The sequence below is a fragment of the Nematocida ausubeli genome (assembly GCF_000738915.1).
Source record: "Nematocida ausubeli strain ERTm6 chromosome Unknown supercont2.3, whole genome shotgun sequence".
Lineage (NCBI taxonomy): Eukaryota > Fungi > Microsporidia > Nematocida > Nematocida ausubeli.
Genome location: NW_026515636.1, coordinates 624,756 through 639,821, shown reverse-complemented (window position 1 = coordinate 639,821; position 15,066 = coordinate 624,756). Strand labels below are relative to the sequence as shown.

Genomic DNA, 15,066 nt, shown 5'->3' with positions numbered 1-15,066 from the left:
TAAACTTGAAATGCTTTTAGGTTTAACCCGATATAACCCGAATCACTTCAAATACATATGTAAATTTGGCTATTATGTCTAACTCTTTTTCAGTAATAAGCTTGTAGTAAAACATCTTTATTCTTGCCAAAGTCTATTGAATAAAGAAGGCAAATCATTTAGTAATACTATCTGAACTGCATGTACTAATGTGATTGCTATGACCATTACTACAGCATATAAAATAATATCTGGTATTTTGCGATTTACTGCAGATCTTTCTCTTATTCTATGCATTTCCTTCAATATTTCTTCTTTGCTACACATTGAGTATATCATAAATATAACTGCTGCAAGAAGAGAGAGACCCAGCCAAGAAAAATATGAGTCTATTTTGTCTAGATTGAATAGAAAAGGGAAGACTAGGCCACATCCGATGGCTATGCTAGCGAAAAATAGAAGCCCTACAGTGAGAATAGTATTGATTCTGTGTTTTTTTGCGCGTATATCTCTAATGATTGATGCCAAAAGGTATAGAATATCTAAAGCTACATGTCCTCCAGATAGGCAGGCTAAAAGTACACATAATAGATATATAACGGATATTTTCTCTAATGACCCAAACATGTGTGCTATTAACATGCTTCCTAGAATGGTAGAGTATATTGATATCCCTAGTAGAAGAGAATTAACTACATAAAATACCACAGTATATATTCTTTTCAGAGAAATCTCTTCAGTTTCTGTGTCTATTAAACTATCTATCTCGTTTGAAAGGTCCCTATATCGCTCTCTTGAAGGAAGAAAGTTAGTTCGTTCTGAGCTATTTTCAGTGGATAAAATACTTTCCACAGTAATCATACTGTGCAAATCCTCTTCAGTATTTTCAGATGTCTGTTCAGAGAGAAAAATACCTACTGAATTCACTTTCTCAGAGAAGTTTTGTGGCAGCACTGGCTTAAATTCATTTAACATGCTGGATGTCTCCGTATGGTTTGAAATATTCACAGCACTAGTTAATAAATTACTGTTAGTTAAATGTGGGTCTTCTGTGTTTTCCTGGAGTGCAGTGCTATCATAGACTACATCGGGTGTGCATCTTGACCAAAATAATGAAATTAACCTGTCTAAAGATGAAAAAAGCATTCTCTTTGACCCAATACCGTAGTTATTTACTGCACTCTTCTGCTCTCTACTGAATGGCTGCACATGGCTTTCTGCTTGATAAGAATAAATCTTATATAATTCATCTCTGTCCAGACACTCATCAATATCTGTAGAAAACTCTATCTTTTTTGCCTTCTTGATAATATCACCGTTATTTTTGATAAGATTTATCAAGTTATGGTATATCTTAAGAAGATACTCTGTTTTACTTTGTTTCCCATGTATCTTCGCATGTGCTTTTAACACATCAGTGTCTTTTCGTTTTATATGTTGGCTTATATACTTGTCTAGCTTCTTGTTGAATTCTTTCAAAGTATCCCCATCTCTTCCATTCAAATTGTATACTAAGTTCTCTAGTTTTTCACTGTAGAAAAGTTTTCTTACAGTCTCCTCCGCCTTCACAATGTCATCCCAGTTTTGCAAAATAGTCTTCAAATCACTTAGTAATGCGATAACTGAAGCACGTGTATCATGCTGGGGTTTTTCCATCTCCATTGCAAACTTACTCTCTATACTTCGCAGTATATCCTCAATATTAACTGCATCTGGGCTATGCATGAATATTTTATCAACTGGCTGTACTTCTACATCTTTCTCGTCTAGTCTAATCACATTACATATCCGATGATAGTATTCCTCCAGAATACTTTTCATATAGTGGTGCATGTTTGAATTTTTGTCTTTTATCATATTGCTTTCATTGATTATCATTCTATATGCTTGGTGCAGAGCCTTTGTATAGTTTCTCTCCTGGGTTGTCATCCGTAATGAATTACCTGTGGGTTGCGTATCTTTATAGTCTCTGTCAACTATTAGATCTATTGCAAATTCTACTTCTATCCAGTGTGCTATACCTCTGCCAACTTCTTTCAGGAAGAGGTCTAATCTTTCTTCTGTACGCTTTGGATTCAGCTCTTTCTCTGTCAGCTGGCAATTTTTGCTCTTTAGCATACCTACAATATGTATAAGGTCATCATTTTGCTCCTTTATCCAGTTTGTAGCCAAAAAGTGTGCTACTTTCCTTTTCCTTGCTTCTTCTGAGAAATTCAGAGTGATCAGCTCTTTCCAGACTTCTGTACTCATAAGCATTTTGTCGGTTGCATCGGAAATCTTTCTCTGCAAGTCATTTGCACTTGCAAAGATCGTTAGAAGATCATTTTTGAGATCTCTCTGCTGCTGGGTTAGTTCCCGCGGAAATTCTATTGTTACTTTCATGCTAAGGTTATCAGGTTGTCCTGCCATCATATTATTTTCATTAATATTAATTAAATCCATGCGTGAATTAAAATTTTCTTAATTTATACTTTTGTCCGTTATATAAAGGAGAATTAAATCACCTATATTCACATACATATTAATATGAATAGAATGAATGATTTTTATTCAGGTTTATTATAGATTTATCAATACTTCTAATTTTTCTTTTTATTGCAGGGTCTCTAAAATAAAGTGCTTTCTCAAATGCTCTTATTTTAAAAGTATGTGTCTCTGAGAACTTTATTGACTAAAATACTACTGTACTGCAATTACCAGGTATGGCAAAGTGCAGATTTCACTATAATATAACCGAAATGATTAAATGGTTCATTGTTCTATTTTATTCGATTATGGCTAAACTCATCTGTGCGCACACCATAGACTAATGAATTTTCCTGTCGAATTATTTTGTTGGTATGCATTGCAAAGTAAGCAAGCGCAGAGACTATTCCTCTGACTCATCCTCAGATGTATCTAACTCAGTTTCACTGCTGTCCTGATCCTCTGGCACAAGTGGCTTTCTTGCGTTCATCTCTTTCTTTCTTCTTACATTCTCTTCCTGCTGGGCCTTTCTTTGTAACTTCTCTTCTGCTCGTCTTCTAATTGTTCTTTCTCTCTCCTTTAGCTCCTCAGGGGTCTTGTGAATGTATCTGTGGTAGACAACATCTCCACTGCATATACCCTTCTCGATTTTTTGTAGCTCTACAGTCATTACAGGCCCTATCTCTACAAGAGATACTTTTACTTGGTTTGCAGCACCTGGCTTTTCTTCTTTCTTTATCATGTAGTTCGAGAACAGATAGTTGTTGTCGTACAGCTTCTTAATAACAATCACTCGACTAGTCAAGTGAGACACTTTGCTGTTGTTCTTTATCTCATCTATCATTCCATTGATTGGGTCTGTCTTGTCAATATTAATAGGGACAATAAAGTATCCGTTCATACGGGTGCCAATTCCAAATGCTTTTTGGAGCATCTCCAGACCAACTTGGTACTTTGTGACTTTAAAGTAAAATGTACGTCCTGTCTCTTCTAGAAGGGAAATGACCTTTAGATTGTTGTGTTCCTCTGACTGCGAGAATACCCACAGATGAGAGGCTGTAAAGTGCTTTGCAAGTTGCACATAATCCTTTATCTTCCATTTCTTTTCCTCTTTCAGATTCTTTGCAACCCCTGGCTCAAAGTACGATCTGCACTCCTGCACCAGTTTTGCAAAAGATGGTGTTACTTGTCCGAACTTTATTACTAACTTATTCTCTCGTCTAGCCATTGAAATATTTTACTTTTTTATTTTTTTAAAACTTTTACGCTGTCTCCAAACTCACAGAAAGCTAAATTTTACAGAATATAAATTCTTTAAAGTGCTCTACATGAAGAGAATAGAATTTGAGTAAATTCAGCTAATTTATTTTAGTCTTAATAGATGCAAAGAAATAAATGATATAAAAGCACTGTGGCTACTTAAAATCTAATACTACTTATAGTTTATGTGTTTTATCTAAGATACATAAATAGCTTCAGATCTAAAAATTCTGTAGATTTCTACATCCTGCACTCTTTAAACTTATGCAGTCTTCTATACAAAATCTGAAATTATTGTATTTTGTTCTTTATTTATGGACGAATTTCAAAACATAAGATTTGAATATTCTATAGCCTAGAGTTTATATAAGGTAGTATGCATGCGCATGGCTAAGTAAAAACATATCAGTTTCTTTTAGAAAATGCTGAATACCTGGAAAACCTCTGTTCTGGTGGTAATTAAAGATAGTTCTGTCACTTGAACTTATACTAAACACACTCTATAGAGCACCATCATGCACACTATTGTTGGTTTGCACTGGCAGAGTGCATATTAAGGGAATTATATCAACAAATTAGCAGCTTACAATTATTTAAGTGATGCTTAGAGATTGTATTTATAAGGTGCACAGTATCACAGTAGATAGATTATAAGAATAATAAGGGTTATTGTGAGTGCTATAATAATTGTATTTCGTCCATCCTTTCGTATTTCTTTCATTGTCTTTAGTAGTTTGTTCGAGAGTGCTCTACTTTTATTTTCCAACTTCTCTGTTTGCTGCTCTAGAGAGTCTAAATGAAAGTTATGCTGCTCTATTGCATGGTATACCTTGTGTGCCTCTTTAGAAAGCATTTCAGTGCTTTTTTTAATTTCTTCCTGCATGAGATGGTAAACAATTCCTTTGTTTTACCCTTTTGTTTCATATTTGCAGCCACTGTATGTTGAATATATCTTTGCAAGGATGTTTTGAATAAGAGATTCCTGCTTTATACTTATCTTTCAGCTGAGTTCTTCTTAAATATTAAACTTAGTTTTCTATTCAATATTATTTTATCTCAAACTAAGAAAACTAAAAATAAAAGTTTATTTAAAGCTACTACTACATATAGAGCCACTGACAACAGAAATTCTAATTTTTGCTTTTATACTAATTACTACAGAGGATCTCAGGACCGTAAATAGATAATTCATAGAGGAATGCAGAACACCCACAGATGAGAGCCAAACCTGCTATAATAATAAGTGCCAAAATACACTTGGTATAAAGAATATTATTCTTATACTCTTCTTGAGTGTTTTTTAATTGGGTTATATCTATTAAATTACGTAGTTCTTCTCCAACTGTTAAAAAAATGCAAGCATAGAACAGGAATGCCACAGTAAATAATATACATAAATCAACCCTTCCAGGATTAGATCTACTGTGCATACTATACCAACCACCAAGCATACCAAATACTAGTGTTATAATTAAAAGCGAAGTAAATGAAGATATTAAGAATTTTAGACTACTTCTTTTGTCTTCGTTATTATGAGTTCTATAAATATTAGTTATATGATATGCTGTATGTGTGAGAATTAAATAACTCATTGTAGAGAGCCAGCCGTAGGCAAGAAATAAGAAAGCTCTTGGATATATATTATATTTACAGAAAAAGTCTGTTTTACCAAACATAAATCCAGCATAAAGACTAAAGAGAATAGTTAATGCAAAGTGGCACATCAACATACATAGAAAAAATGAATCAGTCATGCTAGTATTCGGGTTATATTCTTGGTTTATATCCGATTGGTCATCTATAATTAAATAATCTGTATCCGATTGGTCACCCTCCATCTGGGAATTCTCAATAAGTCTGTCGCTATTACTTTTAATAATTTTACTATAAGACCTTTTAATTATCTCCGCCATGCCATTTATTTCTCGTCCTCTATTTATAGACCACTAGCAATTATTTATCAGTGATATAAATCCACTAATACGTCAAAATCCCACATTTTAAACCAAATATCACTAAATTTCCGGTGTAAAAAAATAATTCCAGAAAATCTACAAAACCAAAGAGTGCTATAAGACCGAGTGAGAATCTTAAATGAGAAGAACAAATTAGAATAAAGGACAGCCGGAGTAAAAATAGAAACAGATGTAATACACTCAGATATCAGCAGAAATACATGAGTAATACTCACATGATAACTAGTCTATCTATTCTAGACTACTATCTCCTGACTTGAAAGTTCCCCCCTTTTTGCCACGTCAAAGACTTTCAAAGCTATTGGCTTATTCGGGATTTATGACTTTGGAATGGTCATATAAGGAGTCTATCAATGGTATAAATAAAAATAATTTACATTTTAAGTATAATGAAGAGAAGTATATCAAATAGCACAAAGATGAAGCCTATTTCAGGATTTCATTTAATGAAATTCCATGCACTTTTAAGCATATTAATCTTACATAGTTGCTTTGCAAGGATTGGCATACAGGGAATAAAAGAGATTCATGAAAATCCAATAGACGGCGATAAAACAGTATTTGTTAATTTTGAAGGGCCTCTTGGCCTGCTAGATGCATATTGCAGCAGCCAGAATGGATACATATACAACAAACGATTCTATTCTGCTGAGATAGACAGAAGCTATTCTTTGAAGGAGGGAGATGCGCCTTCAAATTATATATTCACCAGAGCACCAGCTAAGGACAAAGTATATAAAGACCTAAATTCAAAAAGTGATACTAATGAGTATCTCAAAGTGTACCACACACTGCTTATAAAGATGTTTCCCTCAGTGGATGGGGATCTTTCTATTGAGGCAGGCAGGCTTGACATGATTACAAACTTCCTAAGAGCAGAGCACGTCAAGAAAGACGCTAAATACATTCTAGCAGCACTTTTGCTGCTTTCAGAAGGAATTGATGTTCAGATAAGTGTAGACGGCTCAGAGAAGAAAAAGAGTCTTGTCATAAAAAGCAAGAAATTCGAGGGGAAGATCCTTGTGGACGTGGATATGCATATTATTAATATTAACCCATGCGTTGAGGAGCAGAGAAGTAGCATTTACCAAAGTGAGACAGCTAAAATTGTTAACTTCTACAAGAAGTACAGAGACAGTCCCTTGCTAAAAGAAGGGGGTGAGTTTGCAATACCCACCAGTATAGATGGGTTTAACAGTGGAAAGTTTCTAAACAATTCAGGATTGCTCATACAGACGTACATATATGAGTTTTTTGACAACATAAAGGACTATAGATCCTTTGTTAGTGCAGTGCATGAACTTTTCATTGATCAAATATCTGAAAGTGATAACTTAAAGGAAGCTACGCAGAAAACAAACATATTTTCCAAGCTCTTTCGAAGAAAGTATTCTCTTTTTGATGAGAGGAAAAGGTACATTACGCAATTCTATAATTTTGTGAAGGATATGCAAGAAATTATATTATTTCCATTCTACAATTCTAGTCAGCTGCCATCATATACTAGAGTGCCGCCCTATAAACTAGATAAATCTGGATTTGAAACAAACCAATCCTTATACTACAGCAACTGTGTAGAAACAGCTCTTTTAGGGCTTTTCTGCTGCCTAGCATACAACATAGAGACAAAAAGGTATCAAACCAGCCACATGGGAGAAGAAATAAGTAAAGAACTGAGAGAGTTCTTTGAAAAGTATCCTAAGCCAGCGGAAACCACTGACTTTGAAATGCACTTACAATGGTGCAAGGTTGTTTCCTGTCTAGATAGCAAGAAGGTTTTATACATACGAACAGGTAATGAACTGTATTCTGGGATTATAAATATGTTTCTTGTTATAGGAGAAATCACAGGGAAAAAGACAGACATTCTGGATCTAGTTGAATACATGAAAAGTGCAAATATACAAGAAGATCCAAATTGCATCCATAAAAATTCTATTCAGTTTAGAATGCAGGAAATTCTTAAGTCTCTGTCTCAGAATAAGAGTTTAGAAGTAAGCTGCAAAAATATAAAACGTGAAGGAAGGCTTAATTTGCACCAAGATCTTTTTGCGAATATCAGCATTACCTTTACATATGGTGAAACAATCACTGGCATTGCTTTAGGCGTGACAAAAGGACATACTAAACTTACTCTTCTTCCATCAACATCTTCAAAATATATAGACATGAAAAAGAAGAGCATACAACTAGCAAAATCATACTATTTGATAAATCCCTATACAATGTGTGTTATTGACCAATATATTTCCAGTGAAGTGCTAAAACTAGAAATAGGAAGCCAAGCTGCTTTATATTTTATCACAACAGCTTTGAATAAAGTAGCACTCAACCCACACAATAATCCATCTCAAATATTTATATATGGGAAGATTGATAGCACTATTTCTAAGGAGGTTGTCATATTAAGCTTTTTCTTTGAAACGCTAAAAAAAGACTTAAGTCCGTCTACTCCTTTGGTCCGTATTACTGCAAATATCTTTTGTAGTATTCCACTTGATGACTCAGATACACAGAAGATAATGATCCCAATGGTCTTCTACTATTCTAACTGGCAGGACTATTATCCTAAACTTACGTACACACAACCAAAGCATCTTAAAGAGTCAAATCTTCATCCTAGTGCACTAACATCACCGTATAAGCATATACTAAGCACAAACTCTGTGCCTCGTATAGTCAAGTACCTAAGAAACTACCTACAGACGCCTATAGGCGATAGAAATATACATTATTTACTGTTTAGAGGCGAAATGCTCAAAAAGCTATTCAATCTTATAGTAGACAGTCACAAAATAAGCTCATTTGCAGAGATTCAATCGATACTTGAGGAGACAAAGCAGCCAACCGATGCAGATGCCCTTAATTCTGTATATATTGGCTGGTTCATTTATGCATGCATAGACTCTACACGCACTCCAGAGATTATTAAGATGACCTACAGCTTTATAGATTTTGACAATTTGCACTATACAAGAGAGAAAGAACTAGAAAAATACTATACACATTTAGACACAGCTATTAATGTTCTAGTAGAAGAAAAAAGTATTTTATGCACAGAGAACAATAGCGAAAGTATACAAAAATATAACAACCTACTAAGGTATTTTAGAATAGTTGAAAAGAGAGGCGGGCTATATGAAAGGCTTGTAGAAAAAGTGGCTGGATTCATTACATGGGTAGCCTCTTTTTTAAGATGAACTCTAGTGCGACTTAGATGCATGATGTTTTATAATAACAAGCATAAAGTGACTGTTATCTATCGAATTGGCTGCATATATTATATAGAGTTAGACTAGAGTCTTCTATTTATTTTATCTATAGAAAAACTTTATGATTTAATAAATGACTAAATCTATTATTTTAAACACTATGCTGCTAATAAGTATATTATCTTGAAGTCAGCATATTATGCAGTGCATATTTTCTTAGGGTTTATTCTTGGCTTGCCGCACATTATAAATTAGCTACAATATGTATGGATAACTGTTTAATGCTTGCGAGAGGTATATGTATCTAATTGCTCTGCAGTAAGAGAGAATAAAACATTTTTGTAAATTCAAATGGCAGAGTAAGAGATGCACCAGAACAGTATATGCAAATCTGAAATAGAGCTGTATATAGTTCAGCAAAGGAATAAATAGACTTCTTTTTATAGAACTAGCCTGTTTTCGAGGTTTGTATAGAAGAGGGTTATATGAACAGAACCATTGTTCAGCCTGTATAAGCACTAAGTGTAATTTGCTGAGCTATAATTAGAGAATATAGCTGGAAGTTGAAGAATGTATTTATGTAAGGTAGTTTATTAAAGAGATACACAGTGATATCTATATGTTCTTTGGAGATAGGCATCTTGCAATTGGAGTGGGGACACCTACGTGCATGATATAGGACAGTGCTGCGTCCATGCGTTTTTGCATCTCTGGAGTGCATGTGTGTGAAAAGTCCTCCACAATGTTTCCTTCTAAAATATTCATTTCGCGCTGTTTCTGGAACAGAGGGCTTGTCATGAGAGTTTCCATCATGGCAGCTGGATCTGGAACCGCTGTGGTATTGTGCTCTTCCTCCCCGTCAGTTGCTATGTATTCGCTATCTAGATCCTCGTTGCACTCTGCGTCAGCCTGCTGCACTCTAGCCTCCAGAAGAGTAGCCACGCTCTCTGGCTTGGAAAGATTGCTCAGAAGGTCTGTGAACAGATGGGGGGCTGGCAAATGGTCTAGAGGCTCCTGTTCGACGTCTTGCAATGCAAGGTCTAGGACGGTTCTGATGTACTTTAGGGCTTGGCAGTAGAAGACAATTGTTCTTTCTGTTCTTGTTCCCTGCTTGTTCTCCTCAAACAAAGTCTTTATAATCGTCTTGTATAGGTCGGTGTATGCTGCCTGCAGTGGCTCATCAGACGAAAGCCAGTGGCTTATGCACTCTGTAGGCTCAAGGGCCTCAGCAACGAGAAACTTAACTACATCTTGGTCCATGTCAGTAGGGGAAGCACTATCTGGAGTAGTATGAAATGCAAGCTCAATGTGCTTCAGTTGCTCGTGCAGATGGTTTCTCTTCTGCTTAAGATAAAAGAGTATAATGCCCGGGGCGTATGAGGCGCATGGCATAAGAGAGGTGTTTTTCACGATGTCCTCTATTTCGCGGATAAACTCAGAGAGGCAGAAAACCACTGAGATGTCGTCCTTAGCAGCCGCCTTTGGAAGGTGTGTCTCTTCTTCTTCTGCGGTCTCTTCTGGAACTGTGGGCTCTTGGGCACTTGCTGCTTCTACTGGGACCAGAGCAGTCTCAGTGTGCGTTACTGGCTCTGCTAGTGCAATGCATGCTGGCTCCTCTGTTACCTCTGCAGGTGCAGGTGCTAGCTCAGGCTCACTTGCACCAGTCTCTGCTGGTACAGGTGCACTCGTCTCAGCTGGCTCACTCGCAATAGTCTCCGCTGGCTGTTCTGCCAGATCTACACGGGAGTTGTTCCTAGAGGGGACCGAAGCATAGATGACTTCATCTGGTATTTCCTCTGTCACAGTGTTTGCAGAGCACATGGTGAAAATAGATGCAACTGTGTTGAGCTGGGTGCGCATCGCGTTAACTGTTACCTTACAAATAGCTTTTGCTTTGCTTCCTACTGATCTGACACGCTTCCTAAGACCTTTAATTTTAGAAGATCTTTCAGGTGCTTCCAATTCATTTTCAGGTATTGAAGCTAGTTCCGTCATTTGATAATCCGCAAATGCTCTTCCTATTTATCTTTTTTCTCTGAAACATAAACACACCGGTTGCTAAGAAGTGCTATGTTTTAAAAATATTGACCAGAAAATAGGCCCTTCCAAATGCAGGTATATTTTTTGTAGTAAACAAAGCATATACAAAGAATAAACAAAGGGGAGTTCAGAGTCTACTTTGCATATTTTTTATGCTCACAGTTTCTGTCTGCTCTGTACTTCTGGAAGCTTGTATATGAAGAGTGTTCTGTGAAAATTGCAGAAAAAAATTAATTGTGAGGCCAGAATGTGCTCACAGCATCTGCCAGACAGAAATAAATATTCTAATTTAAAGGCTACAAAAGCACATCAGTAAATTCTGTTTTATTAAATCAGGAAAGACATGTATTTTTGTAGAGTTAGTGCAGTGCTATACTGCAGGTAGAGGCACATATTTAGACACAGCGGACGGCTGGTATAGAACTTCTCAGCACTATTTATATGTATAAATAGGTGCCGCTTTCCCATAATTGTTAGAATTTAAATAACTTTTTCTATCCATCATATATGAGATTCAAATGTCTTGGGCTGAATTTGATCTTTCTTGTGAGCGTATGACCTCTCGTGTGCACCGGCATAACTATACCAGCCTATCTCCTCTGGTTGAAGGGTCTTCAAACTTAGTGCTTTTTTCGATTTTCCCTGTTCTTTGCCAATTTTATTTAAAAAACCTCTCCATGCAAATATATATTGACCCATATGCATACACTTTTATTTTCTAGACACAGATGTATTAAAATAGAAATCATATGAGGAAAGGCCTGAAGACTATAGCTTTCAAGATGTGTAAGAAAGTGCGCTGAGATGTATCATAGAAAGGCTTACAAACGAGAAAATTGAGACTTTGTGGCATGTAGAGCATAGAATGTCTGGCACTGTATTGACCAGATGCAAGTTAATAGCAATGTAGAATATAGGTCTAAGCAATCAGATGCTGATAGATTTTTTTACATAGTCTTCTAGCCAGACAAGCTAAGTAGTGTATAGTATTAAGCGCATATAGTAATATAAAGACAGGTAGAGTAGAAAGAGTTTTAGATACTTAAAACAAAGGCAATGTTCTAACCAGGATATAATAGTCTAAAATAAAGAGTTTCTTCTAAGAATGTTTTATTTATATAACTATTCAGATGCCTAGGGGTGCTGTGGACTGTAGCATTTGTACTTGGTGTGTTCCTCATTATTGATACCCATGGCTCTTTAAATATTTTCTTGTAGTTATATAGCGTCTTTCAAATATGTCGATCTGATTCTTTGAAACTATTTTCTTTTATATTAGTGGTCTCATAGCCCTGGGATCGAGAGATCTGAATTTTGTTATAGCAGTAATTATGTTTAAAGAATTTCTATTTAAAAGAATAACCATGCGTGTGGTGCATTCTTATATATCTAAACCAAACAGTTACACCATGTACATATATACTTCGATATTTAGGTTAATAGCTGCACGGACTTTCAGTTTTATTGGTTTTAGCAATTTTTTTTGCTATTTTATTTCTAATGGGATGTAATGAGTGCAACAAACAGCCAGCCATAACAATTAGACCATCCACGAAAACAAAATTATGCAAAAGGTGTTTTATTCAGAGCATAGAAGACCAAGTGCATACGACCATTCAAGAAACAGATATGTTCAAAGACGTTAAAACGCTTGTAGTTGGAGTTAGCGGGGGGAAAGATTCAACTGTTTTAGCACATATTCTTAACATATTGAACAAAAGGCATTGCTATAATCTAGATCTAAGGCTCCTGTGCATTGATGAAGGAATTTCAGGATATCGAGACAAATCAATAGAGGTAGTGCATATAAATGAAAAAGAATTGTCTATTCCTTTAAAAATAATGAGCTACAATGATATATATGGCTATACAATGGATGCGGTGGTAACGAAAATAGGCAGAAAAAACAACTGCACGTACTGTGGGGTGTTTAGGAGAGGTGCATTGGAAGATGGAGCCAAGCTGCTAAAGGGCGACATGATAGCCACAGGCCACAATGCAGATGATATAGCAGAAACAATTCTTTTAAACTACTTACGAGGAGACATGAATAGGCTAGTAAAGTGCGCACACCCAATAACATTAACTTCTTCCAAAGAGGTGATACCTAGATGCAAGCCACTTGCAGGCCTATATGAGAAAGAGATAGTAATGTATGCCTTCTACAACAACCTACCATACTTTTCAACAGAGTGCAAATACTCGCCAGGGGCGTTTAGAGGGCATGTAAGAACGTACATAAAAGCACTAGAAAAGATAAACTCACAAGCAATTTTGAAAATCATCAAATCAGGGAAATGTGTACAGAAAAATTCATATCATATGGATAGCAAGGCATGCGAAGTTTGTGGCAAAAACTGCTCTGGTGCAGAGGGAGTGTGCAAATCATGCATTCTTCTTAAGTCTCTTTCAGAAATATAGATCATATCACATGTGAATTGTAGCCTTAGAGCAGAGTTATTATACCTAAAATCAGGGGTTCCATTAAATAATTATTCTTAGTCATATTGAACTTGGGCATTGTGCGATGGATTCTCATTGTTTATCTATTTCTTTCCCCGAAAATACTATAGTAGAGAGAAGCTGGCAAGGGCGGAATATAAATTAAAGCAGCTAGATAAAAGGAATTGGGCACACAGCTGGAAAGATGGATTTTCTGCAAGAAGCATTATGCAAACATGTCTATTTTTCTATTTAGACCAGCGCAAGCTGTCTTGTGGTTGCTCTTGCAAAAGCGCTTATACTGAGGACTCTGCAGTATTGGAAAAAGTAGTAGAGATTGTTCAACGCCATAAGGAAGTCTTTTTATTATGTTTATATGGATGCCTCTTGGTATACGAATAACAAGCCATTGTATATGTTCTATTAAAACTGTTCTTCCTCTTAAGACATGCTTCCCTTTTTGAAATATCCCTGTGCAATTGTGTGTTCTCTGCGTAATAATTAAAGGGCAAGCAGCCCTTTAAGCGGACAACTGCAGGCAATTGCGCAATAATAGGCTATTACATCAGTAGCAGCACAGGCATATTTGAACAGATATTTTTCAGATTCCAATTAATTTGAACCTCAAATCAAACATTTTTATTTCTATTGCTTTTCCCAAGCAACACAGAGTATTTACTTTCACCTCTACTTCAACTCTTTTCACAGCTTTATTGCTTCTTGTTATTTAAACTTAACTCTTACAGAGAATAGACGTCTGAAGACGAGTCTTTTGACCCCTTGATTGCGCTCTCGTGTACTTTAAAGGAAATTTTAACGTTTCCAGGGATCTCAGCAAACTCTTTCCACAGCTCTCCAATGCGTGTGACTTTTTTGTCTTTAATGCTGGTCCATATACTTATTCTTATATAGTTCTTACGCGGTGAAAAAACAGCCCCGCAAATGGCGCCTGATAAAGCTCTATCTATTGTTGAGTTAGAAATAATAGAATCCTGCAGCACCCCATTTGGAGCTCTTACTAAGAAGCTTTCAGAAATACAGAACAGCAGGGTGTTTGTCCATATTTGCTCTGGATTCTGGCCAAAAGGAAGCTCCAAAACCCACTTCCCACCAGCAGAGTTTCTTGGATCCTCCCACATGGGCTCTATTCCATTTCTAAAGAAGTGAAGATTTGAGCTAACAGGCAAAAGAGCTAAATCACCAATCTCTTTTAAAGTGCTCCAAAATGCCTCTATATCTGAAACAGTTCCAAGCTTGTGCAAACTATCGCTCCAGTTGTCATTGTTTGTATATTTTTTATCCTGATAATCAAACCATAAGACCCACTCTTCATTTAGCTTGTGCCGTGCCGGCATATTCTCCATATCCATACTCATTGCCAAATAAAAAGTAAAAATATTTAAGAATGCTCAGTTTTAGAACTAACAAATTAGAGAAAAACTCAGTTGCAGCGGATTTACTGCTAGAGTGCTTTTATTCTTAACTTTTCGCTCACAAAGGAAGATAGTCCTTTCTTTGAACAATGGTGTAGATAGATGATGGTTTTTGAGATATCGGATTTTGGCTGCAGGTTAGTATGGTACAAGAAACTCTGCATGCCTATGCATAGATACGCTATGACTTAGACTTTCTACCTTATTTATAATAATGCGCAATTAATATATATCTTTACAATGAATAGACGTCCTGAA

At 36.0% G+C, this 15,066-nt stretch overlaps 8 protein-coding genes across 8 annotated transcripts; 2 read left to right on the top strand and 6 right to left on the bottom strand.

Moving 5' to 3' along the window:
• Nucleotides 1–117: 117 nt before the first annotated feature.
• Nucleotides 118–2,421, bottom strand: NESG_01470 (uncharacterized protein; the record flags this gene model as incomplete). Its single annotated transcript, XM_053049099.1, has 1 exon — nt 118–2,421. One exon carries the CDS (start codon nt 2,419–2,421, stop codon nt 118–120), a length of 2,304 nt encoding a protein of 767 aa, XP_052904904.1.
• Nucleotides 2,422–2,848: 427 nt separating this feature from the next.
• Nucleotides 2,849–3,673, bottom strand: NESG_01469 (uncharacterized protein; the record flags this gene model as incomplete). The annotated part of the gene is made up of 1 exon (XM_053049098.1): nt 2,849–3,673. The coding sequence occupies one exon, from the start codon at nt 3,671–3,673 to the stop codon at nt 2,849–2,851; it is 825 nt and encodes a 274-aa protein (XP_052904903.1).
• Nucleotides 3,674–4,339: 666 nt separating this feature from the next.
• NESG_01468 (uncharacterized protein) lies at nt 4,340–4,588 on the bottom strand (the record flags this gene model as incomplete). Its single annotated transcript, XM_053049097.1, has 1 exon — nt 4,340–4,588. One exon carries the CDS (start codon nt 4,586–4,588, stop codon nt 4,340–4,342), a length of 249 nt encoding a protein of 82 aa, XP_052904902.1.
• A 265-nt stretch (nt 4,589–4,853) lies between these two features.
• On the bottom strand, nt 4,854–5,618 carry NESG_01467 (uncharacterized protein; the record flags this gene model as incomplete). Its single annotated transcript, XM_053049096.1, has 1 exon — nt 4,854–5,618. One exon carries the CDS (start codon nt 5,616–5,618, stop codon nt 4,854–4,856), a length of 765 nt encoding a protein of 254 aa, XP_052904901.1.
• A 452-nt stretch (nt 5,619–6,070) lies between these two features.
• On the top strand, nt 6,071–8,881 carry NESG_01466 (uncharacterized protein; the record flags this gene model as incomplete). Its single annotated transcript, XM_053049095.1, has 1 exon — nt 6,071–8,881. The coding sequence occupies one exon, from the start codon at nt 6,071–6,073 to the stop codon at nt 8,879–8,881; it is 2,811 nt and encodes a 936-aa protein (XP_052904900.1).
• Nucleotides 8,882–9,508: 627 nt separating this feature from the next.
• On the bottom strand, nt 9,509–10,888 carry NESG_01465 (uncharacterized protein; the record flags this gene model as incomplete). The annotated part of the gene is made up of 1 exon (XM_053049094.1): nt 9,509–10,888. The coding sequence occupies one exon, from the start codon at nt 10,886–10,888 to the stop codon at nt 9,509–9,511; it is 1,380 nt and encodes a 459-aa protein (XP_052904899.1).
• A 1,545-nt stretch (nt 10,889–12,433) lies between these two features.
• Nucleotides 12,434–13,354, top strand: NESG_01464 (uncharacterized protein; the record flags this gene model as incomplete). The annotated part of the gene is made up of 1 exon (XM_053049093.1): nt 12,434–13,354. One exon carries the CDS (start codon nt 12,434–12,436, stop codon nt 13,352–13,354), a length of 921 nt encoding a protein of 306 aa, XP_052904898.1.
• Nucleotides 13,355–14,115: 761 nt separating this feature from the next.
• Nucleotides 14,116–14,751, bottom strand: NESG_01463 (uncharacterized protein; the record flags this gene model as incomplete). The annotated part of the gene is made up of 1 exon (XM_053049092.1): nt 14,116–14,751. The coding sequence occupies one exon, from the start codon at nt 14,749–14,751 to the stop codon at nt 14,116–14,118; it is 636 nt and encodes a 211-aa protein (XP_052904897.1).
• Nucleotides 14,752–15,066: the final 315 nt, after the last annotated feature.